Here is a 13,134-nt window from a genome sequence, read left to right as displayed (position 1 = left end):
GCGTTTTCGGACGGATGCAGTTTTGGACCGAAGCGAGTTGTCTTGGGACCTCGCGGATGTACCCCCAATAAGCAAGATCTGGGTATCAAAACAAGGAAAGGTGGGGAGGTGAGGGAAGGTGGTTGGGCTGGCTGGCTATGCGAGCCGTATCTGCTGGCCCTTCGAGGGACTAATCACTCAGGTATGCCAGGTCCGCCCAGACCCTCCAGTGCAGGATGCCGACGTGGGCCAGCCGCATGGCCAAGTCACTGACGCCAATCTCCGCGCCGTCGCGCAAGCACTCGTAAAAGTCGCGGGGCATGTTGCTGCCCGGAGGGATCCTCTTCTCCGAGGCGGCCGTGTAGAGGCTCATTCCGTTCAGGCCCTTGTACTCCCGAACACGGTTGCTGAGGTCCTCCAGCAGACGACGGTGGTACTCGGCTTCCACATCCAGGAAGAGCTCCTCGCGGGGGTTGGAGAGGACTTCGCCGAGCCTCGACTCGACAGTGGCGAGCATGGAGGAGGGCGCCTCGGCGAAGCGGAAGATCTCGACCGCCATTAGGGGAGCTGCCTCCGCCCAGCGCTTGGCTTGATCCATGTTGGTGGACGTTGACTGGAGGATGGCCACCAGCGACGAGTAGAGGTTGTCTGCCTTCAACTTGGCTTCGCGCTCGCTGACAAAGGGCAGTTGGGGAGGCGTCGAGGCGGTTGTGAACAGGCCGAGGGATGAGCGTGGGGACTGCCCATCGCTGCTCAGGGCCATGCTGCTCGGGCGGGATCCGGCGTGGTGAAAGGGAAGATACGAGAAGCCGTTGCCGTCCGTGCTGCCCGTGGAGTTGACCGACGACACGCTTGACCTGCTATTGTCCATGTCCGTGGGGAAATACGCAGCGGTCTTGGCGACGCCGACGAGATTCTCGTAGAGACGCATGCAGACGTCAATGTTCACGGCGTCGAGCACGTCGCTGCGCATACGCAGGAGTCGGTCGTTGTCGTGGATAAAAGTCTCGGGCAGGATGGCGTCCTCGCCTCGTGCGCGCGAAGGTCGCACGAGGCGCGCGACGGCACGGAAGAAGACGGACATGTCACCGAAGCCTTCGGCAGGGTCCCGGGCGTATTGCCGCTGTGCGCGGCGGTACCAGAGCCTCGAGCGCGCAATATCGAGCCGGCGGGTGGCGATCTTCTTGCTGAAGTTGCGCTGCTCGTAGTGGATTGTCTCCTGGATGAGCGCTGGGCGGAGGCACCGGATCTGGTGGTTGGCCACGTCGAGCTTCATGTGCTCGAGCACGCTCAAGAGCTCGCGCATGCCCATGACCAGTTGCTCCAGGTTGCCCTCGCGGCTGCCCAGGCGGAAGCGTGCAACCATGTTGTTGACCTCGTCGTCACGCATGGGGGCACAGTGAGTCTTGAGCACCCCAGCCAGCCACTCGGCCAACCTCTCCAGGTCGAGCACGCCCTTGTAGAACTGCTGCATCAGCAGTTCCACATTGAACGCCTCGTCCATCAGGTCGCGGTCTCGCTTCGGCACGAGCGTTTCGACAATATCCTTGATCGTCCGTAGGAGCACAGGAAGACACCACTCGTCGCTGTGTGCGTAGCGGTTCATAAACTCGGGCCGCCTGTTCTCGTCGACAAACATGCCCAGCTGCTCTGTCAGTGTCCTCCAAAAGGCCTGCGAGCGCTCCTGCTTCGTCTTTCCCTTGTCGCCCAGGACGTTAGGTCGAAAGTGCAGGTCGGGGTCAAAGTTGATGTCATGGCGCAGCTTCGAGTTTTGCACAATGCGCACCACGTCGAGATCCGACAGGGTGGCCTTGGTGATGGGTGGCCCGATCGGGAGATCGCTGCCGACGGCTGAGCTGCCAGCGTTGGCCCTCGCACTATTCGTCCTCCTGCTTCCGGCAGACTGTGTCGCGGCCTTGGAGGGCCTTGTGGACGCACGTTCTGCTCGTGCTGCGTGTGACAGTTCAGATCGTCTGGATTTGGTTTCGCTCGGCGACGAGCTGAGACTGCTCGACTGGGCGACTGGTGTGGACACGGTCGTCGTGTTGGCGGAAGAAGACATGGACTGCGTTGCCATGTCTTGCGAGTCTGCTCGAGGCGAGTTGACGCCGGACGTATCTGTTTCGATGCCTTCCATAGGCACTATCCCTTCGTGTATCGACCCAGTCCTCTGTGGTTCTGTCTCTTTCCTCGCCGCGTCCGCGTCCGCCGCACTGACGGACGATGTGTGTCGCCTCTGGTGCCCGTCGACGGGGCATCCTCCTTGATCTAGCCCCATGTTGCTGCTATTGTATTATTTGAGCAAAGTGACCGTCTCGAAAATGGCGCCTTCCTCCGGATCGTGATCGCACGCGTGGTTCCAGTCCTTCGATCGTTCGCTGTTCGGTACACTGTTCATCAGTCTCTTGCTCATTAAAGTAAACGAAATGACGGATGCCGATTTGTTTCGCCTGGGCATGTGCCGGCTTCCCAAGGTCGTACTTGGGCTTATGTGGTTTCTGGGTTGGTCATTCACCCGCTGGACTTGCCAAGCAGGCAGACAGGCACACAAGCACGCACGACGAAACAAATCAGCACGCAGGAGGCAAGGGTAAACTCACATTGACCAGGTCAGAATGACTGAACGCTTGCAGGCCAACGCACTGTTGTCAATGGCCAGAGGCGGTGTAGAGAGCGCGCAGTGAGTAGGGTAGCGGTCGTTGTGGCCAGTTGGGCAGCCACGTCGATGCTGCAGTGCGCACAAGAAATGTAAAGGAGTGGATGAGCGCGGGTCGGGTAGAGCCAGTCAACGGTCTACTGAGTGCTTGCCTATAAGAGAGATGCGAATTCCTGTGTTGTCCAGGGAGCCTCTGCGTTGCGAGGGAGTGTCGTCGTTGTAGGCTGCCGAAAGGAGTGATACAGGCCGGGCGATCGTCTGCAAGCCAAAGCGCGGCTTGAGGGAAGGGAGAGATCTCTCGCGAAGTGGTTCGGGGACAAAGACTAGAGAGTGAGAGAGAGAAGAGACTCCAAATAGCGGACGTTAGGAGGCAAGAGGAAAAGGTTCAGGTGAGTGAGGAGAGTCTAGAGAGTGTGTGTGTGAAACTCGTTTCAGACAGAATAATATCAGAGAAAGGAAATCAACAAGGGAAGGGAATGGGGATTTGTTGGAAAGGAGTCAAAAACCGAGACCAACCCAGTCAGTGAGAGTCATGCATGCAGACAGTTTGTGATTCTGCGTATGACAGTATTTCCCTGTACCCAATGGATACCAATTGGACCTCAATGCAATATAGGTGTAGGATGTATCCGTAAAGCGCAGCCGTGGCGCAAGTGACCATCTAGTTGTAATTATTTTTTATTTTTCTCTCCCTCTCTTTTGGAGTGTGACACGGAGACGCCTAAGAATGCCACACCACACAAGCAGGTGGCTCGCCGGTGGGGTGTCCCCACGACAGGACAGCCCGGGACATACTCCCTCCAACAGGAGACATGAGACTGCTCGTAAACCAGCACGATAATCAGGTACTTGTCGATGCCGTTCTCGGCAGACTGGACCCAACAATTAGAACCCAAAACGTGCGTATGACGGAATGGTGGCCCAGGGCGTATGGCCGCGCAGGCGCTAGCAGAAAGGAGACCCTGCGAATGCAGTGATTTATTGAGTGACGGTCCCCACACGCCTAACTCAATACCTCCATGTAATTTGGCCCCTAATAATACTGTAAGTACTATTACTAGGCACCGTCCATCGACCCGGTACCAGAGTCCAGACAGAGGGGCCCTGTCCATCTGAGAGCGTGGGAAGGCCGTCGGATCACGAAAACCCGACAATTTAAGAAGACCCTGCCCCCGTGAAAACGACCGACACCTGACTCCTGAGGAATGGGATCGTCCTGATAGCGCACACCACATCGAGGCGCGGCGTGTGCCAAGGCGAGACTGATACCTGCATCCGCGCCCAATCCCAAGTGGCGATCCAAGTACCCGACACTCAATGGCTGGCTGGCCGCTTGCACCCATCCAGCCATAGTATCCACGCATCCATCCACGTCGTGCGTTCATTTCCCTTGCCTACGTCCCGTATTGTGAATTTGTGAATCATCTATGGTAATCCGTCCCTCTTTATGCTGTTTTGGTATTCTCGCCCAGATCCGTCCCCGTCGCCCCTGTTCCTCGTGCCTGACAGGCTGGACTTGACCGACGCTCTCGACTCGGCCCAGCTCGGGTCATCGTCGCATCGAGTCAGCTCACTTGTCGCACGTGCGTGTCTCCAAAATCCGTGTCGGCTGTGCACGCGATGCAGTCGACTTTGTACAATAATAGCAACTGGTTGGTACCTCTGATTGTCCTTGTACGTGCTGAACCCAGCATGACCAAGGCAGCACGCTGGTATCATCACGTTGCATCAGGATCAGCTCCAAATTAAAGCGACAGAAACGAGGCGCAAACCAGAGGCCAGCAGAGTCGCAGGGCGCATGCTCGCTCATTTCTGCCATGCAGATTCATCCCTTGCCTTATTACACGTACCATCAACTTTTTGTGGCCCGGACAAAAAACGCTTGGGACGGACTAGGCGGACGGGGAAAAGCAACCCGAAGCATGGTGCCTCGCTAAGTTAGATCGGGCAACTGACACCAGACTAACTCGTATACGTAGTGCCGCGCCTAGCATCGTAAGGGAGGGCTCGCCAGAATCTTCCATTCTGATTGATCAGTCGCTTCGCTTTCTTCTTCGAGTGTGTTGCACTCGCTTGTAGTGCCAGGTAGGTAAAGTCGGCGCCGTTCACATGGACGTGACTCGTAATTGCAGCAGCGTGCAGCCTCGTCAAGCCTCGCACGCAAGCGGTCCCTTGCAAGTAATATCATTATTGTCCGTCCAGTCCTTGTATGCATGCATTTGATCATGCGTCCGTCTTCGCTCCAGGAATCACTGATCACCTCTGGCCAAGCGTTGGTCGCAGATGCGCATTCGTTAGCCTTGTTCTTGACTCACTTCCCCATGCACGCGACGCTCGTCGCCCAGCCTCACAAGAGTGAAGACCAGTCAACGCTCGGCAGTGAGGTCACTCGTGATAGCAGAGTCTCCAAGGGCCAACAAAAGGAAACAGCCTGTCGACATCGATGTAACATGTTCGAACTGAAAAGGGCGGGCCTCGGAGAGTGGATATCAGCCCGCCCTCCCCCTGAGTCCTGACTGACGTCGCCTGAAGCCACTCCGTGGGTCTCAGCCCAGCGCATCGGTGTCGTTCACGGTTCGACGCCCTCTTTTCTTGCTTTTTCTGTCTACGAATCGTAACAGTGGTGATTGTTAGTTTCGGGCGAGTTGAGTAGTGTGATGCGTTTGACGCCTCACTCCGTCGGAGGTTTCGCCTTCCGTGGCTCCTGTCTGCGGCCCTCAGACATGAATGAATGATAATTACTAGACAACCGTTGATATTGTCTGCGCACTGCGCAGGGCTTTGTCTTCTGCCTAGACTTGTGCCTTCAGCGATCTACAAAGCTTACCCGCCAAAAGCAGCGGTTGTCTACAAATTCGTGAGGCTGCTTGTAATTACATCTCTCGCTCACCGTTTCCTTTCCAGGCTTCCGCTTCCCTACAGTCCCGACTCCCCTGCCGATCCAGCGCCAGGGTTGTGTTCTCCACCAATTTATCACGTGGAATTGTTCGAAATGACCAAACGGGACGTTTGAACTTTGACGCCGGCTCTTAGTCTAGACCCGGATGCCGGATTTGAGAATCGAAACGGGTCGATTCTGCCCGGCAATTGGTGTGACCTTAGAACCCACTGACTGTGCCTCATAATGGTGATATCTGCTGATCAAGTGTTACTTGTACAAGAAGTAATGGTGCGCTGTTGCGAGGCCCAGCGCGAATTCGTCGGCTTGGAATTGCGTGCAGCAGTCCGTCTGCACACCATTACCTTCATGCCGCACGCCACCGCTGCGGTTTATTGTGCCTTTGAGGCGGGTGCCAGGCGGACGCCGCTATCCACACTCGCGTCGCACGAGGCTGTCACAATTCATGAAACCGCCGTGGCTCAGCATAGGACGTGCGTGAAGTCGCATCTCTCATGAAGGCAAAAAGCACAGATACAGTCTGCGCTTCCGCCAGCCCAGACGTGAGCATCCATCATTCCCTAGTGGGGAGAGGTGACTTCTGCAAGCGTCCCTCCACTGGTCAACAGTGTGCAGCAGCAAAAGCTGCACAGAGTGAAGCTGACTGTCGACTTTGTGGCCATGTTCATCTATCACACATCGTTCGGACACATAGAGGTGGTCCAAATGGGGCTGAGAAACCCCCACGTAAGGCGACGTGGAAGGCGTGACTATTATCGATGAGAGATGTCTTGGTTCAAGAATGACAATGATATTCACTCTGTCTTTTGCTTCCCAAGCAATTAGCTTACGTCTGTTCTTGTACTCCTCAAACTCCCGGCTCTTAGTCTCCATGCGAGGGTGGACAACCCTCCATTCCAGACGTAGCGCTGGGCGTACTACGAAGTGACTGTCATGCGCCAGTCTGAATGTCCGCATGAAGCATCCCGTCGCGCTGAACTCGGGCAAGCAGAGTTCTAGCTGTCCGCACGCACCCAGTCGAACAGTGTTTGGCATACCCTTGAGCTTCGTCGATTGCATGGCAACCATTTATGCACATCCTGTTGTTGATGGACCAGTATCTGGCCAGTCAGTTTTCGCAGCCTCAAGATCAATCATGAAGCTCTTGAAGGCATCAAGATGAAGCCCTTTGTGGGGGGTCAGCAACGTCGCGTGGAAGCATGGTGGAGGGCACTCACGGCCATGAGCAGGCAGCATATGCTGATATACGGGCTCAACCGTTCCCCTATCCGTGCACATTTCCAGAATATGCCAGTGACGCCGTCCTTGTTGCGGTCCATGATGCCTGGGAAGAAGCTGTGCACGTAGGCGCTGGTGCAGATGAGCAGGAGAATCACGAGCAAGAGTGACTGAAAGTTGAAGAGGGCCGACTATAATCCTTGTCAATGCATGTCCAACAGACTCCCGAGTTCTGCTTACCATTTTGGCGATCTGTGAGTCCCGTCTAAGCGTGCTCGTGTTGATCCAAGGATCTGATGTTGATGGTCGTCGTTGTGGAAATGTCACGTAGCTGCAACCTCCGTTCGGGTGCCCGGATAGCCCCACTACAGGGTAGCCGTCCCCACTACTGTCACCAAACTGCACAGCTATCGGTCGATACGCAGCTCGCCTACCTCACTCAAACAAACCGAACACGACGCCCGCCGATCGCCACGTTTAGCACGCTGGAGATTTTGCGCTCTTCTCAGTGCATCGCGTTCAAGATAGCTCAGCAAACTTGCGAGACAAAGTCGGCCGCGCAGCCGCCAAACCGTCATCATGGAGCCACGCGCGCGTGCGGCCAAGAACGTTGGCAAGATGAACTTCTCCGTCAACGACTGTACGTGCCAATATGGAAGATATCAGCGCCAAGCTGAAGTACTAACATAGATAACTAGTGAGCATGATTCTCTTCGCCCACGGAGACGTTCGCGAACCCCTACCCGAGACCGTCCGCGTGTTCGACGAGATCCTGACCGACTTTATGCAATCAATCGCCTTTGAAGCCGCACGCGCCGCCCAATACTCCGGTCGCCAAAAGATCAAGTATGAAGATTTCGAGTTTGCCTTCCGGAAGAATCCCATCTTCCTCGGGAAAGTGCAGGAGACATTTGAAAAGTCCAAGGAGATCAAGCGCGTCCGCGATATCATGCAAACCGATGAGTCCGCACTGGCAAAAGAAGTGGCCGAGGAAGAGAAAGCGCAGGCTCGGAACGCGGGCAAGTCGAAAGCGGTGGACGAGGAGCTTGGGGAGGCCGATGATGACGCTGATGCGCAGATGGACGCCGTTGGCAAGAAGAGATGAAAAGGCATTGCCGGGCGTGGTCTAGCGGACTGCCTCGCGGGATACGGAAAATGCATAGGGACGGCGCTGGCGTTAGGGATCATCATTGCTTTGGGTCGAGGGACAATACCCGGAGTTCAGGTCGATTCTAACAACGAGGATATGCGTGTACGGCACTGAACTTGGCAGGTCAGCCTTTCATCTACATTTAGCGCAAGATTGATATATTTTATCAGGTCAAGCATAGCAAAAGGCTACGCTGGAAGATGGACTGAAGGCGACATTTCTGTACATACTAAGTGCTTTGATATCATGTAAGGTACCTTACCATGGCACCTCACCTTAGATGTCGTGCAGCAAGGTGCCTTGGGGACCACGATCGGCACCTTCTCAGTTGTCAAGATGACTGAAATCAGTTCTCCAAAATATCTTCATCGTGCCAGAAAGCCACAACCTGAAGGCTTAACTCGTCACCACTCTGCCTTCTCTTCTCTCGCAGGTTCTCGATAAAACTTGCGGGTGTTGAAATCCGCGTCCGGGCTCCGGCCTCAGTCCGACGGACGTCCACCATCGGCGCTGTGGGGAGAAATTGAACAAGTGCGGGTTTCGCCTACTCCGTAATCGTATTGCTCCGACCCACCAATGAACGAGGCGGGTCTCCAATGACGACGGCTAACTGAGATGTCTAGTTGCAGTTTGCGCAGCGGGAAAAGTCTTCGATCGTGCATGGCGGCGATATCGGGCAGAGAAGCGCAGGGTCGGCGGCGGGAGCAAATCGAAGTCGTCACACTGTCGCAACCGCAGTTCCTGCTGACGGCTGCTCGCTTAGCGCGCGTAGGCTTTCATGTTGCTTTGTTGGTGGGATATGAATCGTTATGAGTACTAAGCAAAACGCCAGGGACGTACAGTACTTTGACAACGCCGCGGTTGTTCCAAGTCCGGCGGCGTGGTGGGAAGTTGGGGTATCGAGGTTCGGAGGTTATGCTGCAGGTATTGGCTACATCCTTGACGATGGACCGCAGTCATCGTCCGATTGTATGGCCGGCGTCGTCCGGCGGTGTCTGTGCCTGTGCCTGATCTTCTTTCTACAACACATCTGTAGCATGCTGCTGTGTCACGAGTCTTGAAAGTCTAAATTACGTTGAGCGACGAAGACCATTTTCTGCGACTCGCGCCAGCCCTTTACACTTACTCCTGTCAGATAACATCCATTACACACAAAACCCCATCTCGGACATGGTGAAGGAATTCGGGGGCCCGCCGCCGCGGTATGCGGAGCCTCATGGTTCGTCACTGGCAGAATCGGCAACACACTTGACAGTCGACGAAACGCAACGTCAGCCTCGCAAAGAGAGTTTGACATACCACGATGGACGGAAAGCAGCGCAGTGGGCTTCCGAATCCACGCGGCATCCATCCCCATCACCAGCACCGAGTGGCCGTATGTCACCGAGGCCAGAGTCATCGTTCAACCAAGAACGCCCTGAACTGCCGCTGAAGCAGTCCTTTCTCCAGCGGTTCTGGGCCAGGAACAAAGGACCGGTCCTCGTCGCTACGTCACAGTTCTTCGGGGCCTTGATGAACTTGAGCGCACGACTGCTCGAAACAGACGGAGAGGGCATGCACCCGGTGCAAGTCCTGCTCATGAGGCAGTCCATCACATCTCTCTGCTGTTTCATGTACATGTGGTGGATGTCGACGCCTGGAGGGCCCTTTGGTACGAAGGATATCAGGATCCTTCTCCTGATACGTGGGTTATCGGGCTTCTTTGGCATATATGGGTAAGCTTGTTATTTAAATCTTCCCGCGCCTATGAGGAATGTTCCCAATCTCGCTAACATCTGACAGCATGTGGTACTCGATGATGTACCTCCCGTTGGCCGACTCAACCGTCATCACATTCCTAGCTCCAGGCATCGCTGGCTTCCTCTGTTACTTCCTCCTCAAAGAGCCTTTTTCGCGAACCGAGCAGATAGCGACCTTTGTGGCGCTGTCTGGGGTAGTTCTGATTGCCCAACCTCACTCACTGTTCTCGACTACGCCTGAGGACGAGTCCTCCTCGAGCGAGCCTCCCGAGAAAGGTCTCCCGGGGCTTGACCACGAATCCACGCCCGAGGAACGGCTCGCGGCCGTTGGGGTGGCGCTTCTGGGCGTTCTGGGAGCGTCAGGGGCTTTCACCACGCTACGGATGATTGGGAAGAGAGCCCATCCATTGATCTCTGTCAACGCCTTCAGCATTGTATGCACCATCATCTGCGTTGCTATGCTTGCCTTGGCTCCAGCCCTGGACATTTCACAGCCCGCGTTGCGCTGGGTTTGGCCCGCCTCTGCCAAAGCGTGGAGCCTCCTCCTTGCCCTCGGAGTGTTGGGCTTCGTCCTGCAGTATCTGTTGACTAGCGGACTTCAAGCCGACAAGTCGAATCGTGCAAACGCCATGGTATATACCCACATGCTGTTTGCCGTTAGCTTTGACAAGTGGGTGTTTCATCATGAGATGAATCTGATGAGTTTCGGAGGATGTGCATTGATCCTGGGTAGCGCCATCTCGGTTGTCCTGATGAAAAAGCCGAGTCCGCCAAAGGTAGATGACGTTGAACGGCAGCACAATCATAACAACCTGCTGGGCGAAGGGGAGAGATCACCCATGCTGGTAGGTGTTGGCGGGAGCAGTGATGATATGCCGCTGTCACGTGTTTGAGATACATATAGTCTATGTGTAGTTGGCTTTCAAGCTGTGTAGACATGTCAATGACAGCCACCGTGTATCAGGGTCTTTGCCACAGCATTCGTTTGATCAATGCACCACCCCAACTACTCCTATCACATATTATTGATTCCGAGTCTTCAGCATGCCATGTATATGTAGTTGTCAGTTGTTGAGGATGTAGACGTTGATATAGGGTAGGCTACAACTTCAATAAGTCACGTGGTAGACTCCACACCGCGGAAGGAACGCGCTGCAGCGCTCTGCGCGGCGTCAAGCTGGCTGGGAGGGAGCTTTCGCCGATTACAACTTTTTGCACACGACAGCAACTCCACGAATTCACGCCAAGATGGTACAAATCAGCGAGGCCAAGGGCAGCAAGCGCAACAATCGCACAGCGGCACACACACACATCCGTGGCCTTGGGTTGCGAGACGATGGCAGGGCAGATGCTCAGGCGGGTGGCTTCGTAGGCCAGGGTGCTGCACGAGAGGTCAGCCATGGAGCCTATTCAATGCCAGAGAGCTGCGATACTAACAGTCGTGTAGTCATGCGGCGTGGTGGTTGACCTGATCAAGGCGCACAAAATGGCAGGCCGCGGCGTGCTGCTGGTGGGCAAGCCTGCCACCGGGAAGACGTCGCTCGCGCTGGCCATCAGCCAAGAGCTCGGCACGAAGATTCCCTTTGTCCCCATCACCGGCAGCGACATTTACTCGACCGAGGTGAAAAAGACGGAGGTGCTGGCGGAGTACTTTCGGCGGGCGATCGGACTCAAGGTCCGCGAGACCAAGGAGGTGTACGAGGGCGAGGTCACCGAGTTGACACCCGAGGAGGCAGAGAACCCACTGGGCGGGTACGGCAAGACGATCAGCACGCTGTTGATCGGACTGAAGAGCGCAAAGGGCCAGAAGAAGCTGCGTCTCGACCCTAGCATCTACGAGGCCATCCAGAAGGAGAGGGTCACCGTGGGCGACGTGATCTACATTGAGGCCAACACGGGCGCCTGCAAGCGGGTCGGTCGCTCGGATGCCTATGCGACTGAGTTCGACCTCGAGGCGGAGGAATACGTGCCCATCCCCAAGGGCGAGGTGCACAAGAAGAAGGAGATTGTGCAGAACGTGACCCTGCACGACCTGGATGTCGCCAACGCGCGCCCGCAGGGTGGCCAGGATATCATGAGCATGATGGGGCAGCTCATGAAGCCCAAGTCAACCGAGATTACCGACAAGCTGCGCGAGGAGATCAACAAGGTCGTCAGCAAATACATTGACCAAGGCGTCGCGGAGTTTGTCCCTGGTGTCATTTTCATTGACGAGGTGAGTCTCGAATGGCCCAATTGTGGTCCTTGCAGGATTGACTGACATGCTACAAAGGTGCACATGCTCGACATTGAGTGCTTCACCTACCTGAACCGCGCCTTGGAGTCTCCCATCTCGCCGATTGTTGTTCTCGCCTCGAACCGCGGCGTCTGCACGATCCGCGGCACCGATAACATCATGGCCGCACACGGTATCCCCCCCGATACGCTGAACCGCCTGCTCATTGTGCCCACTGTGGACTACACCGCCGAGGAGATCAAGAGGATTGTCCAGATCCGGTCATCTGTCGAGGGCATCTCGCTCACGGACGCGGCCGTCGACAAGATTGCGGACCACGGCGTGCAGATCAGCCTGAGGTATTGTCTGCACTTGCTGACACCAGCGAGGTAAGCTGTTCGCATCGATATATGTTTGGCCCTTGAAATTTGAATGCTAATATGTCTTGAACAGTGTCCTCGCCAAGGCCAGTGGTCGCTCCCAAGTCGACGTACAGGACGTCGCCGAAGCCGAGGATCTCTTTGTCGACGCCCAGCGCAGTGCGGCGGACATGGGACCCGGGGCCGGCAATGAGTATATCCAATGAGCCTGGGTCGGTCACGGCGACCCGGCAAAAAGCAATACGCGGTATTAACGGGCATAAAATAGGGTGGCGCATTCGGGAGTTTTCTGATTCAATGGCATGGGGGCCCTCCTTATGATAGAACGATGTTGTGAGATTATTAATGATGTATACCAGAACCATACTCGTCCGTCCCTGTCTACCTTGTTCGACGGAGACCTTCACGGGCAGATTGCGTTTACTTGCGTTGAGGCAAATGTGGTTTCAAGCCAACGATGTCGGAGAATGATTGCTCAGAATAGTCTTGGTCTCAGCATCCAGTCAGATCAAACGGTGGACCTTTGGCGAGAAGCAGCGGGCATTGTGGCCCGCCCACAAAGACAACGATCCGTATTAGATGACATTTGAGAAGTAATGACAGATCAAACCGCGTTCTTGTCACACATGTTGGAAGGCTATCTCGTCTGAGCGTCTCTGAGAGTCAACTACCTACCAACCTAGACCCCCGCAACGTCGAGAAACTATCTTTGTTCCCTGCATGAAGCACATACCAGCAGTCGCGAATTGCGGCATGTCTACATATGAGCCAAGGCCGTCGGAGCCTGGTGGTACCCTGGTGGTACGTCCCCATTGTCCCCTTTCACCCGACGCATTCCAGTAAGCATTCCTCTAGTGTGGTGCAGGGACGGCATACCGATCCGACCACCCAACTCTAA

At 55.6% G+C, this 13,134-nt stretch overlaps 4 protein-coding genes across 4 annotated transcripts; 2 read left to right on the top strand and 2 right to left on the bottom strand.

Annotated features, from left to right (window-relative positions):
* Positions 1-169: 169 nt before the first annotated feature.
* J7T54_003744 (uncharacterized protein) lies at positions 170-2,257 on the bottom strand (the record flags this gene model as incomplete). The annotated part of the gene is made up of 1 exon (XM_051508212.1): positions 170-2,257. One exon carries the CDS (start codon positions 2,255-2,257, stop codon positions 170-172), a length of 2,088 nt encoding a protein of 695 aa, XP_051360676.1.
* Positions 2,258-6,667: 4,410 nt separating this feature from the next.
* On the bottom strand, positions 6,668-6,995 carry J7T54_003743 (uncharacterized protein; the record flags this gene model as incomplete). The annotated part of the gene is made up of 3 exons (XM_051508210.1): positions 6,668-6,700; positions 6,752-6,943; positions 6,993-6,995. The coding sequence occupies 3 exons, from the start codon at positions 6,993-6,995 to the stop codon at positions 6,668-6,670; spliced, it is 228 nt and encodes a 75-aa protein (XP_051360675.1).
* Positions 6,996-7,331: 336 nt separating this feature from the next.
* On the top strand, positions 7,332-7,857 carry J7T54_003742 (uncharacterized protein; the record flags this gene model as incomplete). The annotated part of the gene is made up of 2 exons (XM_051508209.1): positions 7,332-7,392; positions 7,451-7,857. The coding sequence occupies 2 exons, from the start codon at positions 7,332-7,334 to the stop codon at positions 7,855-7,857; spliced, it is 468 nt and encodes a 155-aa protein (XP_051360674.1).
* Positions 7,858-9,279: 1,422 nt separating this feature from the next.
* Positions 9,280-12,442, top strand: J7T54_003741 (tip49; the record flags this gene model as incomplete). Its single annotated transcript, XM_051508208.1, has 6 exons — positions 9,280-9,617; positions 9,685-10,486; positions 10,800-11,033; positions 11,089-11,856; positions 11,914-12,245; positions 12,310-12,442. The coding sequence occupies 6 exons, from the start codon at positions 9,280-9,282 to the stop codon at positions 12,440-12,442; spliced, it is 2,607 nt and encodes an 868-aa protein (XP_051360673.1).
* Between the last annotated feature and the right edge of the window lie 692 nt (positions 12,443-13,134).

Source organism: Emericellopsis cladophorae, assembly GCF_022114955.1.
Source record: "Emericellopsis cladophorae strain MUM 19.33 chromosome Unknown NODE_41_length_209042_cov_117_554763, whole genome shotgun sequence".
Classification (NCBI taxonomy): domain Eukaryota; kingdom Fungi; phylum Ascomycota; class Sordariomycetes; order Hypocreales; family Bionectriaceae; genus Emericellopsis; species Emericellopsis cladophorae.
This window is presented reverse-complemented; position numbering and strand designations above follow the sequence as displayed.